The sequence below is a fragment of the Microcebus murinus genome, chromosome 4 (assembly GCF_040939455.1).
Source record: "Microcebus murinus isolate Inina chromosome 4, M.murinus_Inina_mat1.0, whole genome shotgun sequence".
Taxonomy (NCBI): Eukaryota; Metazoa; Chordata; class Mammalia; order Primates; family Cheirogaleidae; genus Microcebus; species Microcebus murinus.
The window spans coordinates 98,705,731-98,732,281 of record NC_134107.1 but is presented as its reverse complement, the minus strand read 5'-3'; the positions used below and the strand labels follow the sequence as shown (position 1 = coordinate 98,732,281).

At 54.1% G+C, this 26,551-nt stretch overlaps 1 protein-coding gene across 1 annotated transcript; it reads right to left on the bottom strand.

Annotated features, from left to right (window-relative positions):
* Window positions 1-871: 871 nt before the first annotated feature.
* Window positions 872-17,864, bottom strand: OAF (out at first homolog). The gene is made up of 4 exons (XM_076002589.1): window positions 17,351-17,864; window positions 4,555-4,689; window positions 3,693-3,873; window positions 872-1,891 (listed from the first exon to the last, which is right to left on the bottom strand). The coding sequence occupies exons 1-4, from the start codon at window positions 17,609-17,611 to the stop codon at window positions 1,626-1,628; spliced, it is 843 nt and encodes a 280-aa protein (XP_075858704.1). The 5' UTR covers window positions 17,612-17,864; the 3' UTR covers window positions 872-1,625.
* Between the last annotated feature and the right edge of the window lie 8,687 nt (window positions 17,865-26,551).

The window sequence follows — 26,551 nt, the reverse complement described above, 5'->3', positions numbered from 1 at the left end:
GCTTGACCAACGCCAAACAAGCCCAGCTGCCCAAACCCTCTGGCCTACACAGGTTCAAGGGACAGCAGCAGCCTGTTCTGGGGTGCTGGGGGCAGAGTAAACCCCTTCTGCCTCCAAGGTCTTTGAGGAAGGATGTGACTCTTCCCATTTCCTCCCCCCTAAGAAAGGGGCCACTTTCCCAGCCTCTGAAACACTGCTGCCTCCACCTTGCCAAGCTGTTACCATCTTTCAACCTCAGCCCACACCCCATCCCTTCCGGGAAGCCTTCCCCAAGAAATGCAGCCTGCACATCCCTCCTCGAACCCTGTGCACCCACCCAGCACTTCCTGTTACAGCCTCTTTATGCTGGAAGATACTTTGGAAGTGAAAAGCCTTCCAGATGTCTGATCTAGTTGTCTCTGGTTTACAGACGTGGGAATGTCGGCGTTTTTTACTAATAGTAACGATACTGACATTGGCTAACACAGCGAGCTCCCACCGTGCACTAGGTACTTGACATGCAAGAATTCACTTAAGTCTCATAACGGAGCTCATTTTATAGATGGGAGAGCTGAGGCACAGAGAAGTAAAGTAACTTGGCCGGGGATTGCACAGCGAGTAAGCAGCAGGGTCTGGATCTGACGCTGGAAGTCTCATTCCAGAGTTGCAATCTCATCTCTTGCCTCCGAGCTGGCTTATTATGCTGACATTTTACTTTATCCTTCCCCAGTGACACTCCTCCCCGGGGCGTCCCCTCTCCTTGCCCTCCCTCAAACGGCTGAGCGCACAGTAGGTGCTTTAGAAGTTGTTGTGCCAAGATAGGGCATGGGGACATTTCTGACACCAGGTGGCAGCATTGGCTAAAAGTTCTCTCCGAACTCCGGGTCTAGCGTTGTCAGTTGAGTAAAAACTTAAACTTTTATTTCTGGTACAAATGATAAATACTTTGCATTAAAAATCTGGGATTCAAGTTTTCCTCATACTTCATGCTCCCTCCCCACCCTAGAAGCTTACAAAAATATTTCTGTTTAGAGGGGGAGAGCTGGTGCCTGCTCTAGAGGCGGAGTCCAGGTCTGGGGCAAGGCACGGTGGTGGGAGGGCCGCACCCCACAGGCGGCCTCGGCAGGGAGAAATGAGAAGAATGTGCCATGATGTGGTGCGGGGGCTGTGTCCCCAACAGCTCCCTCCTGGGGGGTAAAGATCCCCTCGTTGCTGGGGACAAGGAAGGCGCAGGGGGGCTGTGTGTGGGGAGGTGGGCGTACAGGCACAGACTCCTTTTAGGGTCTAAACCTGGAAGAGTTCCGAGGAAGAATCACGGCCCCCCACATTGCGGCTGCTTGAAAGTGAACACTTGGGGGAGATGAAGGAGGGGAGGGATGCCAGTTTGGAGAGCCCCTTTCTCCCTCTCTGCCCCCAAGGCAGGCACAGGGCGGCAGTGGGGGCTGCCTTCATGAGTGACCCCCTGCCAGGCCACACCCATTTCACAGTCGAGGGAGATGGGGCCAGAGGGGCCCCCCAAGGGCTCGGGCCAGGGCAGTGGGAGGAGGAAGTAAGGCCTCAGGAGGGGTCACCACCCTCTAGTGGCTGGGGGAGGGGCAGTGGGCCCAGAACAGCCACCTCCAGGCCCACCCCTCCCCCCAGCCCAGCTAGGGGTCCTCGTCCCAGAGACACAGCTGCCTCTGGGGCACGTAGAAGTCGAAGCTGTAGCTCTTCTGGCAGCTGCGGATGCCGCACTTGTAGGGCGCAGGCCGGTCGCGGCTGTGGCAGTACTTGAGCATGCAGGGGTACCAGGCCAGGCTCAGGCCGTAGCGGCAGACACAGGGCTTCCCGCGGTCCACGACCTGCCCGCAGCGAGGCAGCTCCGCCCGCTCCGAGGCCTTGGGCAGAGCCTCAAACACGGAGCTGTCCACACCTGGGGGAGAGAGGCGAGGATCAGCGAGGGAGGGAGGAAAGGAGGGACCCGTCCCCTACTTGGCCTCTCCAGTCTTTCAACAGGCATTTATAGACACCTCTGTCCCCATGGCTGTCATGAGGACTCAGGGCTAAGACCTGGCTGCCAGGCTCCTCACCAGGCTGGGGGAGAAACAGATTAAATAACGATGATCCTCACCTATGGAGTCCCAGCTGTGGACTCTACATGCAGCACCTCCTTCTGTCACCCCAGGAGATACTGCCATCCCAGTTTTAGTGATGCAAAAAGTGGCCCAGAGAGGTTTGATGATCTGGCCAAGGCTACACACAGTAAGAGTGGAGTCAGGACTTGAACTCAGGCCTCTCTGACTTCAAGGCCTCCGCTCAGCCACGCTGCCACCCAAAGCTTTTGAAAAAATCACATGCTTAGCTGGATGCGGTGGCTCACGCCTGTAATCCTAGCACTCTGAGAGGCCGAGGTGGGTGGATTGCTCGAGGTCAGGAGTTCAAAACTAGCCTGAGCAAGAGCGAGACCCCATCTCTACTATAAATAGAAAGAAATTAATTGGCCAACTAATATATAGAGAAAAAATGAACCAGGCATGGTGACGCATGCCTGTAGTCCCAGCTACTCGGGAGGCTGAGGCAGGAGGATCGCTTGAGCCCAGGAGTTTGAGGTTGCTGTGAGCTAGACTGAGGCCACGGCACTCACTCTAGCCTGGGCAACAAAGCGAGACTCTGTCTCAAAAAAAAAAAAAAATCACATGCTGGCGTGTGCTGAAATAGAAGCGTGGGGAGACGGGGTAGAAAATCAAAGAAGCCTTCTTTAAAAAAAAGCTGATATGTGAGTAGGGCCAGGGCACAAATATGCCCACAGAGGGGGCAGTCAGGGTGGCAGGGCTTGGGGTGGAATGGAGAGTGTGCATGTGAGGCGTGCTGGCAGGGACCTGGCTGGCATGGCTCAGTGGCTGTGGGAAGGACCAGCCACTTTTTGGGGGATGCTCACATCAAACCTGCACCTTGGTGTGGCGTGCAGGTCGCTGGGGAGGCTGTGTGTGCGGAGGGCATGCCTGCAGCTCTGCGGGGCATTTGTAACTCCAGCCCTGCCCCGGGAGGGACAGGCGTTTCTCTAGTGCTCAGCGGGCTGGGCAGAAGGACCAGGGCCTAGAGTTGGAATGGTGACTTATCCCTGTCCCCTCTACACAGAGGACCTGAGGGCAGTCCTGGGAAAGGCCCCCAGAGATGGGCCAGCACTGAAGTCACAGAGCTGGGAGGATTCCTGAGGATCCCAGGGGGAGATGCTGGCAGCTGGCACTGGGCACGGTGTGGAGCTGATTTCTGAGAGGTGGCTGCAGAGGGGGGCAGTGGGGAATGGTGCCTGTGTCCTGCTCCCATGACAGAAGGTCCCATCTCTGTGTCCTCACTAAGGGCAGGGGACGAGAGGAAGTGTCTAGGACTGTCCCTCCACAGGGCCTAGCAGAGTCTATGTGTCCCTGCCTGCAATGGGTCCCTTTCCTCTGGCTGACTCTTCTCACCCAGCAGCCGCATAGGCCCCACTTCCTCCAGGAAGCCTTCCCTGACCAATTGCAGCCCAGTTTACGGTCCCTCCCCTGACTGCCCTCAGCCTGTCCCTGTACTCTACCATGTTTCACTCTACGGACCCACCCCCAGGAACTGGGTGTCTACCTCTCTGATTCCCGGAGATGCACCTCTGCAGGTGCTCAATAAATGCCTCTTGAATGAAAGAGCCACTCAACTATGACCCCCTCCCCTCCTCTTCCCTCTGCCCAGCACCCGCTGACCTTGCTCCAGCCAGAACTGGACGTCCTCCTGGCGGGTGTAGATGGCATCCACAGCCTCCGCACACACATTGTGGAGATGGGGGCTCAGCAGGCCCCCCTGGCTGAAGTTGACGGCGATGTCCATGTGCAGCTGCTCCAGGCCCCGAACCTCCTCGGCCTGCCGTACCGCGCGTGGGTTTTTCTGTGTGCAGGAGAGGAGCTGTTTCTCCCGGCCTCAGAATGCTCCCTGCCCATCTGCCCCTGACCCCTGACCTTTCCAAGATCCAGGGAACAGAGTCTCTCTGGGAAGGGCAGGCAAAGGGGTGGGGGGAGGGCCCTGCTGGATAGGGTAGGGGGCTTAGGTGAGGCTGGGGAGAGGCCCAGGGTCTAGGAAGGGACCAGGAACAGGTCAGCAGGTTTAAGGGTTTTGAACACTATACTGAACACTTTCCACACATTATCTAATTGAATTCTCTCTATACCTATTTTCTCAATAAGAAAATCGAGGCTTTGGAGGCGAGGTAACTTGTCCGTTTCAGCTGGCTAATGAGTGATGGAGATGTCGTGCCCCATCCAACTTCAAAGCCCGAGTCCCTAACCTCCGTCCTAAATGGCGGGGAGCTGGGACCAGGGACTGGAGAAATCTGGGGGCTGGGAGTCAGTTGGAGATCTGGGGCTGTGGAGTCAGCTTTAGCCTGCAGCAGAATCAGAGGGCTCAGGGCTCCTGGGGTAAGTGGGTGCCAGGGCTGACGGCTAAGGTGAGCAGGGGCGATGGGTCCATGAACAGCTTGAGGATGAAGGGCTGGGTGGGGCCAGGATGGCGGCAGGGGTCAGGGCTCAGGGTCAGGAGCGGGGCCGGGGCAGGCCTGGGGCAGACACTCACCTGCCGAAGCTTGGCCATGGCCTCACTGGGGATGATCTCATTGTGGTGCAGACGGGTGACAAAGCAGAGGGCCTGGAACTGACTCTGTCCCTTTTCCAGCTCCCCCAGGATCAGGGCCCGGAAGATCTTCACATCCTGAAGGAGAAGGGCAGGAGGATAGGGACCAGCTGAAGGGAGCAGGGCTTTCCTGCCAGCTTGTGATGCTCAGCCTGGACACCTGGATGCTGCCTGGCAACACACACCTCCCCCCCGCTGGTCTAGGAATTTTTATCTTTTCTATTTAAACCCCTGACTTAAAAGAACACACCCCAGGTATTCCAAAGCCTCCTAGAAAAGTGATAAAACGGAGAATTGTTCAAGAGAACCCTTCAGAAGTACAAATCTTCACCTTGCAGAATACAGCACCTCTTTTGGCAGCTTGTTTATTGATAGCTGACAACTCCCCTCCGTGGAGTCCCCTGATGTCACCTTCATGTGGTGGGGGAGGATCTGGGCCTCTACAACCGCCTGAGCAGCGTGTGATGCTGGAGGGGCTGCATTCCCAAGTTAAGTCCCTCTCTGACATTTTGACTCAGTACATTTGGGGAGAGGCCTCGAGATGCCCCCGGCTGCCCACCTCTGCTGCCTGGGCTAGTGGGGGCAGGACAGGGTTAAGGGCAAGGGCAGCAGGCTGGCTGCAGCTGTTGCCGCCTTCCGAGGGCTGGATCACTTAGTTTCCCCTTTCCCTCCCCACTTCCCCTTCCCCTGTGGGGTTACTAATGGCAGTGCCCCAAGCCCAAGGGCTCCTTCCTGTTACTGACTCACCGCGTGACGGGGGAATCCTGACCGGGGCAGAGGGAGAAGGGCCCAGGGTGGGATGGGGCCCCTTCCCAACCTGGGGGCTGGAACCCTGTGCTCCACCCATCTGCACCGCTCACCACGGCCCCACGGCGCCAGATGCACCCCCACCTTCTCAGCCATCTCTGCGCCTTGGCTAACTCTGTTCATCTATCAGTGCACGTGTCCCCGCCCCCGCCCCCGCTAAGAGAGCCCCCATCCACTGAGTGCCTGCTGTGCACCTGCTAGAGTGGGAGAGGCTTGAGAACAGGGTCTGAGTGTCCCCCTTAGGGTCCAGAGACAGGCAGCCAGAGGCCCATGGCTCCACCGCAAAGCTGCAATGGATTAGCTGGTGCCCGGCTTTTCCCAACTTCTCTCCTCTGTAAAACAGCGCTGATTACACACTTCCCTGACAGGGTTGTGGTGAGGACTGGGTAGGTTATTTGGAAGAATGTTCGCACAGAGCTCAGTAAGTGCTGGCTGTGATGCCTGTTGTAGGTGATCCCCAACACATGAGTGCCTGTCATCTCATAAACCCTCACGTATCTCTGCAGTCCCTTAACTCTACAAGGAAGTTTCTCTTACTTCCTTTTGCTGTGAATGATCTCTGGAATAATGTGGTGTTGGGAGTGTATGGGGAGATTTTCCAGAAAGGGAAACTGAGGCCAAGCTAGTGAGAAAGGTTCCACTGAGTTCCTTATGATCCCAGGGACTAGTGAGGAAGGCGAATCAAAGCTCGTGTTAATCTTGCTTCCTCTCAAGAGGAAATCCCTTCTCGGTCACGATGCTGGAATCTCCTTGTCCCGCCAGCCTGGGCTATCTGATCTTTCACTCTAGCTGGCTGAGGGAGGCTGGTCTGCTTCTAGCATATTCCATTCCGGGCTCAGTTCCTGCCAGGTGAGACTTGACACCAGACTTCCCCTGCTAGAGCTTGAGTCAGGCGATGTCCCTGGCAGGAGCCCACAGGCAGAATTCAGAATACTTCCCCGGTATTTCAGCTCTGATTCTTTGGAAAGAACCTTCTCTGGATATCCGCAGCATCTTCTATGACACCATGGGAACATGCCATACCCTGCAGTCTCGGAGCTGGGAGGGGTCTCACTGCTTGGTGATGTCACCTGCCTACCATTAGCAGGAGAAGGTATCTGAACTTTTAAACCAGACCAGAGGGTGAAAGGATTCTGAGCTTTTCCCCTGCTTCTATTAATATATTAAATGACAACAACAAAATGCTACCGAAATGGGAAACTAGGGGGTGCAGAAAGGTACTGAGACTTTCTCATTGAGATAGATTTCCTCTGTATCTCCAATCTGTGTAGGGCCAAGAGTTATTGAAGTTTCTAACTAGAAGAGACAAATCATTGTTATCATGGGTCCAAAAAGAATGTGTGATCCTATTTAAGATCCTGACGACAACAGGAGGTAGGAACTATGATTGTTACTGAGCTTGGATTGGGTAACTTGTTCAAGGTCAGGGACTAAGAGGAAAAACAGCCGGGATGTCAACGCAGGCCGTCTGACTCAAACCCGAGCTCTCATAACCAGAATGCACAACTGTCTTCTAGATCAACTAGTCTAATTCCCTTGATGTTCAGTTAAAGAAACTGGAACTCAGGCACATAGAATGTGGCCTGCCCATGGCCCCTTGCTAGCCAGTGGCAGAGGCAGGATTAGAACTTGGTTCCCTTTTCCAACCATGCCTGTCTGGTGGCAGTCTCCCAGTGAATCCTCTGTATACCTGCCCCAAGAATGTGGCGGCTCCGGCTCATGTTCCTGTGACTAACAACCGGCATGACACAAATAAGGGAAGAATCCTTCCAACCCCCCTGCCTGCCTTGCCAAGAGCCTCTCTAACTCTCCAGTCTTTTTCATCCCACTTCTCCAGAAAACCACATCCCACTTGCTGACCCCTAAGAGGGACCCCTAGTTTCTGGATCTAACTATCTGGTGACAGGGCTCTATCGTCCTGACCATGTTCCTCCAACTAACTTTCTACTCCCTGCACCTTGGACTCACTAGAAAGGTTCCAGGACCCCCTTTTCCTCCAGCCTTCCTCCGGCCAGATGCTAAGTCCTGGTCAGATGGAAGCCTGGCTTCCAGCCTTCCTTCTTGCCCAGGAGTCCCTTGGGATGATCCCCTGATGTGGCCTAGAGCCCAAAGCAGTTGGCAGAGCTGGGGAAGAACCCACGGCAGGGAGTGGAGGCAGCTTATCAGGCTGAGACTCACAGGACTCCCAGATGGGAGGTTTCTGTAAGGATGGGAGGTTTCCTTTCTCCCATGAGCTCCCAGGAACCTCCCACTCACCATGAGCAGCCCACCAGAAGAACCGGAGCACACAGCAACCAGAGGGTGTGGCAAATGTGTCAGGGAGATAGTGTTTGCTAAAGTCCCTGTCTGCAGCTGTAAGTGAGCAGTAAGTAAGTAAGAAGTAGCCTCCAGGATAGCACAGTCATTAAGAACAATGGCTCTGGAGCCAGTATTACCTGCATTGAGATCCTGGCTTTGCCACTACTGGCCACATAACCTTGGGGGAGTTTACATAACCTCTCTGTACCTTATTTTCCACATATGCAAAATGAGTTAAACAACAGTACCTACCTTGAGGGACTGTTGTGAGGAATAAATGAGTGAAAGGTCTCAGAACATAATGGGTTGAACTCTCAGTTTCTCTCCTCTTGCTGCAATGCCTGGCCCTGTGTCTGCCTTGCTCCAACTGGAGTGTACTCCAGACCAAAGAGGCAGGAGCAAAGATTTTTCTCCTATAGATGCACCTGAGGCCCAGACAGGGCTTGCAGGTAATCAGCCCATCAGTCAGAGAGCACTGGTTGGCATTATTGGGAGGTAGGGCCTTCACACGCACTGGGCTGGGCAGGGGGTTGGCAAAAGCCAAGACAAAGGCCCTTGTCTTTAAGGGGCTCACATGGAAGACAGACTTCTGACAACCAAAGTCAGCACACCACAATAGTGCCGTGAGCTGTCCTTTATGCTAAGTGCTGTGGAGACCAAGGATGGACGAGGAAGCACTTGTCCCTAAGGATGGGGCTGGGGGTGGAGTGAGGGACATTTTAGTTGTCCTGACAATTAAAGGATAGAGGGGTTTCCAGCAAAGAGAGAGGCATTTACAAAAGACAGGGAGGCAAAAGGGTCTCCTAAAGCCCCCATCCAATCATCCCTCCATGGTACTGTCATCTGATGACCTTATGACCTTCAAGGGCTCCCTCTGTCCTCCTCATAAAGTGTACCCCCAGAGCCTGGCACCCCAGGTCCCTGCCCACAGCAACTCTCACTCTCCCCATGCACTGAATTGAAGAGCCTGCAGTTCCTGAAATGAGAGACGCCATGTCTCCCCTTGTGCCTTTCCATGGGCAAAATCCTCTGCCGGGATGCCTTGTGCCCCTCCCCATCCTTTAGGGCTCGGTTCCCATGTACCCCTCTCCTCTGGCAGTCCTCCCCAACCCTCCCACAGAGGTGGCCAGTCCCAGCCACAGCCTCTAGAGCAGTGGTCCCCAACCTTTTTGGCACCAGGCACCAGTTTCATGGAAGACAATTTTTCCATGGACGAGGGTTGGGGGATTGGGGTGTCATAGGTGGGGGGAGGGGAGGGGTGTTGTGCAGAGCTCAGGCAGTGATGCGAAGCCTATTTCCTAACAGGCTATAGACAGGTACTGGGCCGTGGCCCAGCGACTGGGGACTGCAGCTCTAGAGCACAAGTCCCACTATGTTCACCATGATCTCTTTACTTGTCTTTCCTTCCCGACTCGAGTCCTTGATGCTGGGATAGTGTCTTATTTGCAGTGTATCCCTGCCCCCCTCCGTCACAGCAGGTGTTCGATAAATGCCTGATAATGAATAAACAGAGGAAGAGTGAACCAACAAGAGCATGGAAGGGCTTTTCTGAGAAAAGTGACAGGAGTGTAGCAGGGGAGGGACACAGTGGAGGGCAACGAGTGGCTGAATAAAAGGCTGGCAAGAGGGCCAGGACACAGCAGGACACAGGGTCTGAGTGCCCAGGCTGAGGAGTCTGAGCTTCATCTTGCACACCACTGGAAGTCATCGGTGGGTTGGAGCTTGGGGGTGACATGAACAGATCTGCGGTTTAGAGCTGAATCAGACTCTGCTTGAGGCTGTGCCCAGGCAAGTGTGCATCAGATCTAAATGTCCAGGCAGGGGGCCCCTGTCCTCACTGGGCACCTTTCATCCAGGCAACAAGTTTTCCAGGCCCTCTGTGACCTCCCCCTGGCTCATTCATGCAATAGCCCCAGGGCTTGGCACTCAGCTGGGGCTCAGCACTTAGTAGCCAGGTGAATGAACACGCTCCAGGGCCTCCGTCAGCCCCCTAGCGGCCAACAAGAAAACAGCTCTTTCTTCTCCGCCTTGCCTGCAGCTGGGCTCCTGCAGGCTGGCAGGCCTAGAGCTGCTATTTTGGCTTCTAGAAGGTTTAGGGGATCATCTAGTCCATGGCCCAGTGAGGTTCCAGCAGGGGAAGTGACCTTCACAAGGCACACAGCAGCAGAGCCAGGACCAGAAGCCCAGACCTCCTGACTCTGGGTCCAGTGATCTCCCAAGCTCCCTGCTTAGCCCTTGTCCAGATATGCAGTTCTTCTTGTGCCCATCCCTGACATGCTGTCTTTTGGGACCTGCTGTGCCTTCCAGAGAGAAGGCAGCCTGTGCCCAGTGGTGCCGGGGCTCCGGGTGAAGGCGCTGAGAGAGGCAGACAGCTCTGGGCCGGGCCGGGAGGAGCCTGGGGATGGTGAAGCTGTCACACCAGCCCTTCATGGTGGCATCCACACGTAGGTAACACCGGACACGCCTGGCCTCAGCGCTGTTACCGCGGTGCTGGATGACTCCCAGCAAGGTCACTCAGAACTGGCGCACACACTCGCACCTCCTCGAGTTCTCAGGCCCCTTCTGCCCCCTGTCACACAGACTGGCTGGGCTCAATCTCTCCCTCCCACAGTCTCTCAGGTCCCCTTCTCTCCAGACAGGTACTCACCAGAGCCCACTTCCTCCCTCCTCACCCACCTCACCCCTTCCCCAGAGAGACACCTCGCACACCTGTCTCCTCCCCTAGCCCCTCACACACGCTTCCTCAGTCTCCCTCCCAGCAGCTCACACCTGTCCCACTCACATCCCTCCACTTCCTCACGCACTGCCCACGGAGTCTCACCACCGACAGTGCTTCACACGTGCACTCACACACGCACATGCGTGCTCAAACATGCACTCAAACATGCACATGTGTGCTCCTATAAACATACACATGCACATGCATGCTCATACGAACATGCACACATGCACTCACATGCACATGCATGCTCCTATAAACACACACGCATGCACATGTGTGCTCATATGAACATGCACACACATGCACACACATGCACACTCTTACCACATGGCCTCACCTCAGCTGCAGCCTGCCCCATCTCCTCTCACCCTCTCTGGCCCTGCAGCCCCGCCACCCCCTCTGCCTTCCCCAGTAATGGCCCCCAGCTTGCCCCACTCTCAAGGTGCCCTTCCTCAGCCCCTCTGCAGAAGCCTTGGCGACAGGGGTGGGGAAGGGAGGTTCTCCGGTCTCAGACCCTGCAGCCAGCCCAGCCTCCCCCCCCACCCCCAGGGGAATGGGAAACGAAGCTGCCTCTTCCCTCCTCAGCTTCTCCCTGCCCACCGCTCTGCAAGGCTGGTCACAGCCCAGGCCAAATCCATTCTTCCAGCGCCTCGTGGAGCACATGTCCCCCCAGCCCCCAGCTCCTGGACAGCTGGCGTTCCCTCCTGGGAGTTTCTTCTGCCATCTTGGTCTCTTTCCCATCACACCAGAGCGCGTGATTCTGGGGCCCAGACTGAGCCAATCTAAATATTTATTCCTCTGCTCCTGGCTGGAGCTGCTTTATGGCTAGAGAAGGGGCCAGCTTCACCAGGCTGGGGAGGGGAGAGGGAGGGATTGGCCTGGGGAGCCAGCCAGAAAGCAGTGGCGTCCTAACCCTGCGGCAGAACCAGGAGCGCCCTGGCTGCTCTGCCCAGGCTCCTGGAGCAGGAATGGGGTGGGTGGATTCAACCGGCAGCCAGGCCAGGCACCGCCCCAGGCCACCTCCATTAAGAGATGCCTGCATACCCTCAGGGCGAGGCCTGGACAGAGGCTTCTTGTCATGGGGCATCAGTGCAACCAGTAGTCAGCAGCAGTGTCCCCTGCCCCCAGCCCTCCCCCAGAGCCTCCAGTGCTCTGTCAGCCAAATCCCAAAGGTCACCACTGTCCCGACTGCCCCAGGAACAATGTGAGGCTTTATGTGGATCAATTGCACCCCACTGTCCTGCTGACTCAGGGCTCCTAAGACAGGGCTCCGTGCTTCCCCTCACCCAGATTCCCAGGCCAGTCGCCTCCCTTGCTCCCTGCCCTTTCTCTGAATCTCCAGTGGCAGCCACTCAAACACTTGCCAACTTAGAGGATGTTAGCTCCTATGATGCTCTGGTCCCTAGAGCAGAAAAAAAGCAGCTGGAACAATATGCTTAAAACAGCGGGAGGCAGGAGAGCGGAGGGGCGGACGGGGCCTGCCTGGCACTGGCATTTCAGTTCGCACATGCCTCGCTGCCTCTGCTCTGCGAGGGCCTCTCACTCACTTCTCACACCAAGCCTTGGGCGTGACACCACGGTCCCTGCTGTTCAGGCAAGGAGCCTGGGGCTCAGAGACGTTGAGTGACTTGCCAAGTTGCATAGCTGGTAAATGGCAGAAGAATGTACACAATGAGTGGTCAGTATATCTGTGAGATATTTTTTTCTTAAATTGTTCCCCTCACCTGGAGGCCACACAGGGGAGGGAAGAGTCTCGAACTTCTTCTACCTGCAGTTATGAGCTGGGGGAGTCTGTATGCAGGAGGGCCTCTCTGCAGGTTGGTTCCTCTGCACCATGGGATTTTTTTTTTGCTTCCTTCTTCTTCTTCCCTCCCCCTCCCCAGGGTTCTCCAGCCTTCTGGAAGGAGCCCACTGTGCCGTGGTAGCACAGGCAGGCAGTCAGGACATAGTGGAAGGATCCCTGGGTCCTAATCCTGGATCCTGTCAAAATCACTCCAGAGCTGTGGGGCTCAGTTTGCATGTCTGCAAAATAGGGGCAAGCTATGCCTCACGGTGTGCACAGCAGTGAGGATCAAATGACGCCACATGTGTGGCTCCCATGACTGCTCAATGGATGATCTCCAGCCACTGGTGCAGTCTTCACCTTGAGGCTGGCCCTCTGCATGACAGGAGTCTGTCCTGAGTTTCCCCACTGCCACCTCTCTGCCCCTTGGGAAGCCTGGCAGGGAAGAACTCCGCCTCCACCTCTCCCCACCCCTTTCTAGAAGGCCACTGAAATTATTGTCCTCGGGGCTGGGATTTTTTGCTAGGATGCCACCCGGACACAGCTTTGAGGGCTGGGAGATGCTGGCCAAGCTCCGGGGAGCACATTTGAACCCTTAGGTGGGGTTGCTCATCCCTGGTCCAAGGAGGAATTCCTGAGACTGGTCGGTCGGACCCAAGGGCCCCAAGCACAAGAGCGTGGCCATTCTGATGCCTCTGAGGAAATGCACTGGGCTGCAGAGAGGCCTGACCTCCCCTGAAAGCATCTCTACTGCCCTCTGTTCGCCAAGAAGACCTGCCATGCATCACACGCCTCCATGCCAAATCTTAGGGGACCTAACATGGACAGGGCAGGGGGAGACTATGCTCTAAAAGCTTCTCCGTCCCACATCTGTGTGATGTGACATCCCCTTGGGATAGCAGCCTCAGGCAGCAACGTGGCATTTGCACAGTGCCATCTTCCCTGACTTAGCTCAAGGCTCTCGGTGTTACTCCCACACCCCCAGACCAGGGACTCTGGCACTCTGGACTGTTCCCTCCTCTGGCGCCCACTCACCCATCAGTGCCCAGGACAGGGCTTGTGTTCCCACCCTCCCTGGGTCCTTGTTCCTTGGGTGACCCTGAGATGACCATGGCTCCCCCCCCCAGGCTCTAGCCATGGGCCCTCGTGGTCTCCTCCCTCCACACTTTTGGAGTCTGTGTCTACCCCCCTCCCCGCCCCGATGCAGTCACACATGACCTTCTGCATATCTTCCAGCCCCACCCTCCCCATCCGGTCAGCACTGAGCCAGGCTGCCTGGAACATGACTCATCCCCTCCCCAGCTTTTGGACACTCAGACTGGGGGACAGAGGCAAAACAGAACTTAGACAGGGACACCAACTTGGGCCTGGGGGACTGAGAGGGCTGTCACATAGCCAGGTTAGAGATGGGGATGGTGACATGACTGTTACTAGATATGCCCAGTGATTATGTCCATACAGGTCTCATTATGCTATAGGATTTGGAGTATAAAGTAGAGTACTGCCTATTGAATGTATATTAGGAATTAGGGTTCTTATACTGAGAGCATGTAGAATTAGGCCTGAAGAATATATGCTGCTCAAAACACACTGGGGTTATGGTGGGTAGAGTGATGGCTTTCAAATATGTGACTGAGTTTGGGCCCTATCTTCCTTGAACAAACCAACCTGGCTCCTCCTCCAGGCCCCGCCCCTTACCTGGAGCAGCTGTAGCCGTCCTGAACTTTGCTGCACATTGCAATCACCTGGGGTGCTTTAAAAAATGCTGCTGCCCGACTCCCACCCTCAGACATTGGGATTTCATTGGTATGCTGTGTGGCCCAGGCATGGGGCTGTTTCAAAGCTCCCCAAGTAATTCTGATGTGCAGCAAAGCTTGGGAGCCACTGAGCTACAGCAGCGGCTCAGGCTGAGGGGCATCAGCCTTAGGGCAGGGCTGGCAGTAATGCACAATACGCATTTGATAGCTTCAAGCTACTCATGGAGTCTGTTAGCCTTGCCTGGGCACCAGGCTGTGTGTCCTACCATGGGCTGATGACTGTGGCTGCTTCGTTCCAAGGTGGCAGCGTGGAAGGGGTCAGACTGTGCTAGAACCCTGCCTGGGGTAGCAGCAAACAGGGAGAGGGGGAGAGGGCACTGGGGTGGGGGGATCGGCGAGACAGAGGGCTTCAGTCCAACCAGCACAGGGGGATTTGCTGCTGCATGGGTAGGCTGTCGGGACAAGGATGGCTGCTCCTGCTCCTGCTCCTGCTCCTGCTCCTCCTCCGAGGGGCTGGCCAGCAATTTTGGAGCTTCAAGGAGAAGGTTACAAAGAGGAATTCAAGGCCCCTCCAGGCTCAGTGCTGACTGTTCTGTGTGACCTTGGGTCCATCATTCAACTTATTTGAATCCAGATTTAGCAGTGAGGATCCTTGCTGCAATGCTAATGTGAGCCACAATTATCAAAGCCAATCGCTTCTATTTCTTGTGCACTTAACACAGTATCAGAACACAGAGTGAGCTCCTGTGTTCTCCTATGCATTGCCCTGCATATTTCCTAGGCATTGCCCTGTTTGGTTCTCCCAGTAACCTTGGGACATGTACTATTATTATCCCCATTTTACAGATGAAGAAATGGAGGCTTGGAGAAACCAAATTTTGCTTGCCCAGGGTTAACCAGCTAATAAGTGGTAAGCCAGGTCTGTCTCATTCAGTCTGGTCTGTCTCTCCTGAGGGTGGTCAAATGGCAAACATCACTCTTCCCAAGTGGATTAGGGACTTTTCTCTAACCAACCCAAATGGGTTTGGTACAGAAAATACAAAAAACACAACTTCCAAGCCTTTTTCTTACAAGAAAAGTCATTACTCCTGGAAAGAACTTTCTTGTGGAAGTCTGCCACAGACTATGAGGCATGAGGCATTGAGAACTAAGTGGGCAACGAGAGAGGTGACCCACCCCAGAAGGATTCGAGCACAAAAGCTGCTTTGGTCAATGCAGACAGTGTGCTGGGTGTGGGAAAAGGCCATTCCTCCCCACCCCTGTATTCCCCAACCCCGCCCCATCCCAGGCCAACTGAGAAAACTGGAGTTGAGGGGACTTCGGAGAGCTGGTTCCTTTTCATAGCCTTCCACTCTCAACTCCCTCCCTTACTAATGAAATTGGAGATGCCAGGGGTGGGTGTGAAATGCCAGCTTCTAGGTCAGAAGCTAACCTGAAAAGCAGACTTCAGAAACCTGGGTGGAGGCTTGAACCACTGTGAGGATCCAAAGGAGGGCCTTGCAATCAGCTCCACGAGCATTCTCTAACTGGGCAGTCAGACACCCGCACACCCTCAGCCCCGTCCCCAGCTCCCACCCCTACCGCCAGCAGCCACCTGGGCACTCCCTCTGAGAGGGAGCCTTCAGGTCAGAGCAATAAAAAACTTCCAGCTGTAGCTGGAAGGCTATAGAGTCTATAAAACTCAGCCCTGCCCCGTTGCCTCTTTCACTGTCCTGGCCACAGCCTTGGCTGCTGGGGACGTCCCAGGAATGGGGAAGTCTGTCAGGGCTCCAGTGCAGCCACAGGAGCAAGGCCAGTGGGCAGGAGGGTGGGAGACTCACAGCCTGGCCTGGGGCTAACTTCAAGGACAAAGCACTGGCATAGATGATTAGATCCCTGACTCCCAAAAGATCCTGAAAAATTTAGATTTTTCAGGAACAGAACACACTTGGTAAAGTTCCTCTGAAGTTTAGGTGGGGAGGCAGGGGTGTTCTGGCCCTGTCGGCTTCCCTCTCTCCGCACACAAACTTATCTGCTCCCACTTGCATCTGGGAACCTCGAGTAGGCCTGGTGCGTATGGGTGGGCGGCAAAGCCTTCCCATCTGTGCAGGTTCACCCCCTCATCCCCACTGGCCCACCCAAGTCCTATGTCAGTGACCACTTGGTGGCCCTAGGACAGATCAGCAGTCAAGCCTCACCCCCACTGTCCATCGGATTTCCCCCAACCCCTGCCATCTACGGCAATCTCGCTGGGTCCCTAGCTGAACCCTGAGACTCTGCGACCTCTCCTCTCAAGCTCCCACTCTTTAACACGGAGGACAAAGAGGTGGCTCAGGCCACTGTCCCCAGTCCCACAGGCCCTGGGCTCCCCCAGCTAACTAACCTGCCTCACCTCTGCACTCCACCAGAGACAGTCTCACAGGGCCTCTCTCTAGCAGGAGAGCGGCTGGGAGCACGACATAGGAGACTCCCTTTGAATACCTAAAACTCACCCACCCTCTTTTCCTCCGGGTTTCCTGCTGCTTGGTCACTGTTAGTCACTCACCATCCTTCCAGGCTCATTTCCTGATAAACCCCACACCTCCACTCTCCCCCGCCCCCTTGGGGGCCAGGCCCACCTCCTGGTTCCATCCACAACATATACACGTACACACTGAGGAGAGGCTGATCTCTGCCCCCTGCCCCCAGTCTGGGCCCAAAAGGGTGGGGGGTGTTGGCTAGCTCCCCTGCCAGCCAGCGTAAAGGGTGGCGCCTCTCCTAGAGGGAGGGGCCTCACCTGGGGTCTCTCCCCAGGGTCCTCCCGCCCCCACAAGCATCCCAGCCTTCCAGACCAAAGAGGAGAGAGAGCTTCTCTGGGGCTTGGGAAGAACCAGGGACAGTCAGCTCTGCCCGGGAAAGTGAGGCAGAGGGAGAGTGATTCAGGGGCTCCAAGATGCCAGGACTGGGAGGCCTCGCAGCCACCTCGCGGCCCTGGACAGAGGAGAGAAAACGGGCCCCACAGAAGGAAAGGGACTTGCTGTGCTTCACACAGCAACACAGTGGGAACCCGGGACCTCTGATATGCAGCCCGGGACGTGTCCCGCTAGAGCACAGGGAAATGACTGCAAGGAGGGCGCTGGGTTAACTGTAATTCTTCTGGAGGGCAGTGCCTGGGGGCTGTGGGAGCGCAGGAGGAGGAAGTGGGGGAGGAGGTGGTCAGGGCGTGCGAAGGCGCTGGAGTATCTACAGCAGAGATGAGAGGCTGGAGCAGGGATTAGGGAGAAGGAAGGGGGCCGGGTCTGGGCGCTGGGGAGTGGGACAAAGAGACGTAGAGACGATCACAGCGTGACCCTGGGTAAGTCGCGTCCCACTCCAGGCTCGAAGGTCCCACCCCGACGAGCGAGGGTGCCTCACCTTCTTGAAGTCGGCGGTGAAGGAGACCAGGGTGCCGTCGGGCTTGCGCAGCTCGAGGCTGATGCTGTCGTTGTCGCTGTCCGCCTGCAGGCTCTCCTCGGTCACCTGGCCGTCGGGCAGCCGCACGCGGACCCGCAGCTCGGCCGGCGCGCCGGTCCCCGCGCCCACGCCGCGCGGCGCCCCCAGCAGCGGCACGAGCAGCAGCAGCAACAGCTGCGCGGGGCGCGCCGTGGGGACCCCGCGGGGGCCGGGCGGGCGCATCCCCGGGGGGCCGCCGCCGCCCTCCGCGGCCCCGGCGCGCCGCGTGGGGGCGGGGAGAGGCGCTGGCAAACTTCGCCCGAAGTTGGGGGCTAGTTCGGGGCGCCCGGGCGCCGCTCCGCCGGGGGGCTCAGCCGCGGGGCTGGCCGCGACGTGGCGCGGACGCACGTGGGCTGCGCTCGGCCGCGCGCCCCGGCGGCTCCGAGTCCCAGACCGCGCCGCCCCGGCCCGCCCACCGGCCCAGCGCCGCGGCCCCCGCGGCCCCCGACTCCGGCGCTCCGCCACTCTGTTTTGCACTTTTCATTCAATCCCGCCCCCCGTCACTTCCTTCAGAAAACAGAAACCACCGGGACCTGCCTTAAAGAGACCGCGCACCTCCAGGCCCTTAAAGGGCCCGCGGCGGCTCCCCTGCGCTCCCGCGGCCCGGCAGGCGCGGGGAGAGGGCGCAGCGGCTTTGTGGGCTACGGCGTTCCCGTCTCCCCTCCTCCCGCAGCCACCCGGGCCGCGCCAGAAGTTTGCTCTCCAGGCAAATCCCTTCCTCCCAGCAGGGGCGGGACGGGTGACTCTTCCCCGCCCCCCTCTTTTGGCTCGTTCTTGTGCCACGTGGATGAAATAATCGGGCTTGGAGTTTTAGGGGTTTTGTTTGGTCTTCCAGTTTCTCTGACACAGCGAATTGCTCAAAAGCGTGTGCAAGATCAGATCTCACCTCGCACTCCACCTGCTTCCTGCTACGTCCGGGGGAGTAGAGCTGGGGTTTTGCCCGCGGCGGACACCGTCAGGTGTGAGATCCTGATAAGTCAGGCCACCGATCTGGACGCGGCCCTCACAGCCCTCAGCTTGTGTGAGCCCCTGCGCGGCTTTCCTTTCGGTCCTGTCTCCCCCGCTGCCCGCATTCAGGCCTTTCCGTTGTCCTGCTCACCTCCCCGGCACCATTCTTTCTCCAGCGAGCAAATCCGGGAAAGGCTGGGTTCCGGAGACTTGGAACGCTGGCGCTTCTCCGTCGGGGGCTACTCCCCACCCCCCGCCCCACTGGCCACAAGAAAATATGCCTGCCTTGTCATGCACCCCAACAACGAACTGGAGGAAGACCAGGAGGTCTGGATTCCTGTCTCCTTTGGTTAGCTGTGCAATTTAGGCGCGTTTTAAAAATTCTTTGGGGCGTCAGTGTCCGTCTGTGTACAGTGGGAGTTGCTGAGCCCTACACTGTCCGGCCAGTCCCAGGCAAGAGAAAGCCCCAGGAGGATGCTCAGAACCTTTTGCTCCCTGATGTCCTTTTTCCGCTTCGGTTGAGATCTTGATTACAGATATCACCTGTGAAAACTCTCTTCTGCTCTGCAGTCTCCTTCCCTGCTAGGGTTTTCCCAGTACAGGGCCCTGCAGCCAACTGCAGGGTCCAGCTAGATTCCGCCTCTTACTACCTACCCAGGGCCCTATCCTAATATACTCCGCTGTCTAAATTTAGGCCCAAAAGAGATTTAAGAGATTATCTAACTCAGGGTTTTCTAAATTTGCCTTGCCTAAAGAATCTGGATGCTTGTTTTAAAACACAGATTCCTGGGTCCCTAAATCTGTAGAATTAGACTCTCCAGGGAAAAGAACTGAGAATTAGCATTTTTAACAAGGGGCCACTCCATGCTTGACATAAGGGGTTAATAGTAGGTACTTGTCAGAGGCTTAAGCATAGAGGATCTAAAACAAACAGCACCTTCCTAGGGACCTACCTGGCCACTAAGGAGTTTATCTTCACATTAGGAAGATAAAGCAGGCTTGTTAGAGAGTAATTGGATTAGCACAAAGATTGCTCCCCTAGGGACTCCCACCTTTAGCTGACAGCACTGAAGATTAGAAATGCCCAGGGTCCCAAAACTGGCCTTCTGCCTGATCAGATACTAGATCTCAATGCAGCCTTAAAGCTGGGTCTTTCCACATGAGTCAGCCCACACAGTCATTAAGGACCTCACCCACATTTCCTAACTTCCCGTTTCAGGTTCTGTCCCCATCCATCACCAGCTCTGCCTTCAGCCATGTCCCCAGACCCCTCCTCTTTCCTCTTCAACAAGAGTCCAGAAGTAGGCAAAGAAGCTCTGGGTGTCTGATTTCTTTTTTAGGTTCTGGAGGCTATCTTTGTCTCTATTCAAATTTTGGGTTTCGAAACAAGGATGGAAGACGTCATCTATTTCCCCCACCTGGTCCCCATAATCAACTTCCTTCTCTAGTGTAACCACCGATCAATCAGATTTTTCTTTTTAAATGATGGGGAATTTGACACCTCTGTCCATCTTTCTTCCTACTGATTTAACCTGACCAAGTCTTCGAGCTCCAGGACAAAACTCAGTTTTCCCAGGAGGACTTTCTCATAGCTCTATTCTGCACTGCTCTGTCTTGCCTCTGGACTCCAACAATAACAATTATTATTCTAGCAGCTACCCCTCATTGTATTTTTATTATGTCCAGGTTTTGTGCCAAGTATTTTACATGGATCATCTTATTTAATTCTCATGGCAACCCTCCAAAGTAGGTTCTATTCTTAGCCTCTTTTCACTGACTAGGAAACCAAAGGTTAGAGACGTTAGGTAACATACACAAGGTCACAAAAGTAGTAGAGCCAGTAGAGACTCAAACACAAGTTGGCCTGCCTGACCACAAAGCCCTTGCTTTTAACCACAGACGCATCTGCCTGTCGACAGCCTTTGCTTTCTTCCAGTCCCATTTGGACACACGGCCTGTGCTATCTTCTACTGTTATCTAACGGTTTTGTGTGTGACAATCTTGTATGCCCAGTGAGGCTGTCAGTTAGTTCAAACACGCCAGCCCCGTGCTGCGAACAGAGAGCACTTCCCTTAAACCATCCAGGCATAGAAGCATCCATTCATCTTAAATGTAAAGGCCCTGGGAGGAAGAGCTCTAACAAGCCTAATTACCCTGACTACAACCAAACAGCCCTCATTGTCAGAAAGTTCTTTATGTCTAATCTCAAGCCCTCTGCCATGCCATAAACCAATTTCCTTTCCTTTCTCATCTCTAGCCCTTGGGAAGCCCGTTGGCAGCAGTAGTTCAGAGCAAGAGCAGCAGGGTCTCAGTCCTGGAGCTTGGCCCCCTAATGAGCTGTGTGATGCAATGAGCCTGTTTCTTCATCTGTAAAATGGGCGCATAAATGCTTCCCTCACTGGGTTGTTTTGAAAATTAAATAAAATACTGTGTATAAAGTACTTCACAAAGTGTTTGGCATATAGTACAGGCCCAATAAATGGGAATTATGATTATTTATTTTGTTTATTGTTTCACATTGTATCAAATAGTAAATCCCTGTTTGATCGCACAAGCCCCACCCAACACACATCCATGAGCACACGTACACATACTCTTTCAGAACATTTTTTGTCTTTATTCTCTTTAGGTCTTTTAGTTTATGCAGCTTGAGATCTCCAAACCTGGGGAATGCACAACAAAGCCTGGGGAGGCGCCTCCCCTTTGCTTTTTTTTTTTTTTTTTTTTTTTTGAGACAGAGTCTCGCTTTGTTGCCCAGGCTAGAGTGAGTGCCTTGGCATCAGCCTAGCTCACAGCAACCTCAAACTCCTGGGCTCAAGCAATCCTGCTGCCTCAGCCTCCCGAGTAGCTGGGACTACAGGCATGCGCCACCATGCCCAGCTAATTTTTTTTTCTGTATATATTAGTTGGCCAATTAATTTCTTTCTATTTATAGTAGAGACGGGGTCTCACTCTTGCTCAGGTTGGTTTCGAACTCCTGAACTCAAACGATCCGCCTGGCTCGGCCTCCCAGAGAGCTAGGATTACAGGCGTGAGCCACCGCGCCTGGCCCCCTTTGCTTTTTTTGTCTGAGTGTGCCTCGATTTGGCAGGAAGAAAAATGCCATCTCCCAATCTGTGCCCAAGAAAACAGGTGCTGAAAGGACCCTGTAGAAGGTAGAAAGAGAACCTGAACCAATGCCCTCTATTGGGAGATGGGGAGGGTGCCACAGAGAGATTGTCTTTGCACCAGTGGAAAGGTTTTTCTTCCCAGTTCTTTTTGTGGGTGGCTGTTTGGTTTGAGTTAGGTTATAGCCCTCTGTTACTGGGCCCTTGCAAATAAAGTCAGACACTTGTGCCTTGAGCCTGAAGGAGAGCTGAGATGGGGCGGGGTGCTCCCCGCTGCGTCTCAAGGCCAGCTGCAAAGCTCCAGACACTTCAGTGTCCCAGCAGAAGTACAAATTAGCTTTCCGACATCACACAATTATGCAGTTACATCAATCAAGGGTGTGGTGGGAAAGTGGGCTGGGGAGAGAGCTGGCAGGGAAAGAGAGTGGAAAGGGAAGAGAAGTGGGGATGGCTGTGGCCCCAGGCAGAAAGCCTGGCAGAGGGGAGGTTTAGTTGGAGGTGGGCTGGATCAATGACTTTCAGGAAGGAAAAGGAAGTCTAGATGACCAGAACTGCAAGTTAAGACAGATCGCAGCTCACTGATTCCAGGCCCATGACTCTTGAAGGTCCCCAATCTTAACTATCGCCTCCTCTATGCCTTTCCTGCTCCCCCATCTGGAGACTCATTCATTCACTCATCCATTCAGTCACTCACTAGCACACACAGAGTGAGTCACTGCGCTACATGCTGTGGGCACAAAAGTGGAACAAGGCAGATGCAGCCATGCTTTGCCCTGAGATGGAACCTATAGCTGCAGGAGAAGCAGACCTTTAAAAAATCATGGCAAAACCAAAAATTTAAATTACAATTGTTGTAATGGTACCATGGAGAATTAGAGGAGACTCTAGCCTAGACCAGGGGGCCTTCTTAGAGGACTTTGCTGGGTACAGCCTACACTTAAAAAATGAATCAGGATTGATCAGCAAAGAAAATGTTCCAGGCAAAAGGAACAGCTTATGTACAGGACCTGAGTCTGGTGGGTTTCCCAGAAACTTCACCAAGTAGCCAGGGTGTGACGAGGGGGAAAAGTTGCTTGAAATTACCAAGGAGAGTTTGGCAGGGGCCAAAAAATTCAGGGCCTTATAGACAATGTTGGCATTTGGGTTTAGTTTTGTTTTCCCAAGAGCAATGGGTAATCATTGAAAGGTGTTATATAAGGGCATCACATGATCAGACTTGTATTTTATTTATTTATTTATTTATTTATTTATTTATTTATTTATTTATTTTTGTTTTTTGAGACAGAGTCTTGCTTTGTTGCCCAGGCTAGAGTGCCATGGTGTCAGCCTAGCTCACAGCAACCTCTAACTCCTGGGCTCAAGCAATCCTGCTGCCTCAGCCTCCTGAGTGGCTGGGACTACAGGCATGTGCCACCATGCCCAGCTAATTTTTTCTATATATATTAGTTGGCCAATTAATTTCTTTCTATTTATAGTAGAGATGGGGTCTTGCTCTTGCTCAGGCTGGTTTTGAACTCCTGACCTCGAGCGATCCTCCCGCCTCAGCCTCCCAGAGTGCTAGGATCACAGGCGTGAGCCACCAGGCCCGGCCAGACTTGTATTTTAAAAAGATCACTCCGAAAACAGATTGTTGCCATCCAGATGAGAGGTGATGGGGAGCTGAACTGTGGCAGTGGCAGTGGGGGTATAGAGAGGTGTTGGACTTCAGCTGCATTTTGGAAGTGGAATTTGCAAGTAGAATTTGATGTTTCTTTGGACTGGGGTGCAATTGAGAGGGAGGGGTCAAGGACAACTCCTGGTTCAGGTTTGGGTAGTTGGTGGCACCAGCAATTGAGATTGGGGACCTGGGAAAGAAGCCCGTAGACTACTTTTTTGGTAGCTCTAAAGGTACTTTTCACCCTCTGCCTTTTGTTACAATAATTTCACAGCACTTGTGTTTGAAACAGGAGCATACAACAAAAGAACCTAGGCCAGCTGTGAGTGGCACAACTCCAGCGAGAAGCCTGGCATTCTGAGGCCAGGCCTGGTCCCCTTCCACACTGCACAGGGTTTCCATTGCATTGCCCGCACTCGGAGTCTCTGTGTCCTGAACCGCCTCGTGCCCAGCATGAGTGCCTTGAACATGGAGGGCGCTCAGGAATGATACCTCTGCAGACTTGTGTGCCTGGCACTGTGCTGTTGGGGAGAGACTCTAAGGCACAGTCCACAATGAAAGGGGACCTCCCAGAGCAGGCTGGGCCACCTCATTATAACGGAAGACCTCAGGCCATTCTCAGATGCCAGTGTTGCTCCCGCCCCCTGGAAAACTAGAAAATCCCAGAGCATGCTACAGACCATGGGAGACACAGATGTCTGTCCCCAGAGCATCCTGCCTGACCCGCCCCCGCCCCACGCCCTGACAATTCCATCACCAGGGTGCACACTCCGAGACCATAGAGAAGAGGGATCTCGCTGACTGGTCTGCAGAGTGCTGCCCTAGCTACAGCAGAGACTTTGGACAGCATGCTTGCAGCAGGAGGGCGCGATCTGGCAGGGCTTGTGTGCCTTGTGTTGACTACATTTGAATGGGTAAATACCTTTTCCTGTGTGCAAAGCCCTGAGGAAATTTATTACTTAAAAAAAAAAAAAACAGTTGGATTTTTAGCCCAGTGTTTTACTGCTCTTGCAAAATGATCGTACATGTCATAGCTTGGGACGAGACGTCCTACCTTTTTATCGAGGGGGCTGAGTATGATGAGCAGGTAGGGCCAGGATAGGAGCTGTTTTGACCAGAGCCATCAGCCTGTCTCCTTTTCTTTGTCGCAGTTGCTGCAGTCCCTTTAGCATCTTCAAATCTCTGGCTTTTATCTGGCTGACGGTATCATCAGGGCCTAGGCCAGAGAGTCTGAGAAGCCCTTGCTTTGCCCGGAGAGGGAGTGTCAGGGCCCAGTTCCTTATCTAATGGAAAAAGGAACACCTCCTTCTCCCAAGCTGGGGATCTTAGAACCACCCTCACTGTCATGACTTATTTATTTTTATTTTTTTGAGACAGAATCTTGCTCTGTTGCTTGGGCTAGAGTGCCATGGTGTCAGCCTAGCTCACAGAAATCTCAAACTCCTGGGCTCACAGCAAAATTGAGCGGAGGCCAGGCACAGTAATCCTGTAATCCTAGCACTCTGGGAGGCCTAGGTGAGAGGATCGCTTGAGCTCAGGAGTTCGAGACCAGCCTGAGCAAGAGTAAGACACACCCCCCACCCCCACCCCCCCCACCCCCCCCACCCCCCCCACCCCCGTCTCTACTAAAAATAGAACAATTAGCCGGGCATGGTGGCGCATGCCTGTAGTCCCAGCTACTCAGGAGGCTGAGGCAGCAGGATTGCTTGAGCCCAGGAGTCTGAGGTTGCTGTGAGCTAGGCTGATGCCACGGCACTCACTCTAGCCTGGGCAACAAAGTGAGACCTGTCTCAAAAAAAAAAAAAAAAAAAAAAAAAGGCTGTGAAGGGAAAAGACCCTATAATGTCCCTAAGGGACTCAATTACTAACTACTGTGCAAACACAGGATCTTAGCTAGCTTTCCACTAGAAAGTTCTTTCTCATGTACAACATAAATCTCGACTTGAATGTAAAATTTCCACCTCTTCCTCAGTGAGAACGGTTTCTCCCACTTGCATATGGTATGTACAAATCAAGAGTGTAGCCAATAATAGGAATCATTTATATGTGCTAATAATATTCTGCAGGAGAATATCACAGGCTTTTCATGAATTCTCATCTAATCCCGAACAACCCTTTGAGGTAGGTGCTAGTCTGATTTCTGCTAGAGATGAGAAAAGATGCTTCAATCAAATCCTAGCTTAAAAAAATTATTTATCATATTATATGTCTGCTATTTGGAATTTCAAATTACTTCCCCCAAATACCCCACTTATTAAAAATGAAGTGGTGAGAAATCGTGTCAGTGTTTATCTACTGCTTACTGTCAGCCTGGGAACTTTGGATTCATTTTTTTACTTAATTCTGATAATATCTCTGGGAGGCAGGTATTATTTCCCATTTACTAGGTAAGGGTATCGAAGCTCAGAACAGTGAATGTACTTGTCCAAGGTCACATCAGAAAGAGGCAGGGCCAGACCTTGAGCCCAAGTCTAAGTCCAGCAACCTTGGGCTTTGGGCTCTGCCTGCTGCCCCTGCTAAACATCCCAGCATCTGTCTCATCTACACAGAGCCTAGCTCTCCAAGTTCCTCTCTGTGCCTGCAGCTGCCCTTGGTGCCCTTGAGCAAGTCAGAGGAGACCAAAGCAGTTTTTGACCCCAAGACCCTGGGGTGGGGGTGGGGATTGGTGGGGAGGGGTTGGGGACATGGCTAAGGCTGTCAGGGATGAGGATGGCAGAGGCATTCAGGGTCTGCTTCTTACCACTTGCCCAGAACTTCTCTCTCATTTCCTGCAAATAACAGAATGGAACGTGTGAAAGGGCTGTTGGTGGCAACTGAGGACACAGAGCAGGAACCTTGGGAGAGAGGGGGTTTGCAGAGTTTGCCCCTTTCCCAGTCCCATGGATCAGGATAATGGGGGATCTTGGCTTTGGTGTTTGTTAGGCCTGATCTTGACATCTTGGCTCTGCAGCTTGCTGGCCTTTGTAAAGATGAAGAGATAGCCCCGTCCCCGCACTGGTGAGTCTCTGCTTCCTCACGTTAAAGAGGGATGTTAATACCTACCTAGTGGGTTATGATGTGGACTAACTGCGATGCAGTGTGCAATTAGCACAGTGCCTGTACCAAGTAGAATTTAGTGAAACTTTGTCTTGCCTTCTCTTGCTGTCTTTCCTATCTTATGGGCCCCGGAGCAAGTTTGGAGTCTCACTTCATGACACTCTAGGGTCATGTCAACTGCTTCCTGCTACAAGGACCCTCAGACCTCCAGCTCCAATCCTGCTGTCCTGCCTGCCTCTTGGGTCTCCCCAGAATGGGCTAGAAACCCAAGAGCCAAACAGGGACAGAGCCCCTCCTTTTGCCCAGACCCTTCTCCTTGTCTTTCCTGCACCTTATCTAGCTCCTTGCTGCTAGCAGTGACTCACGGATCAAAGGACA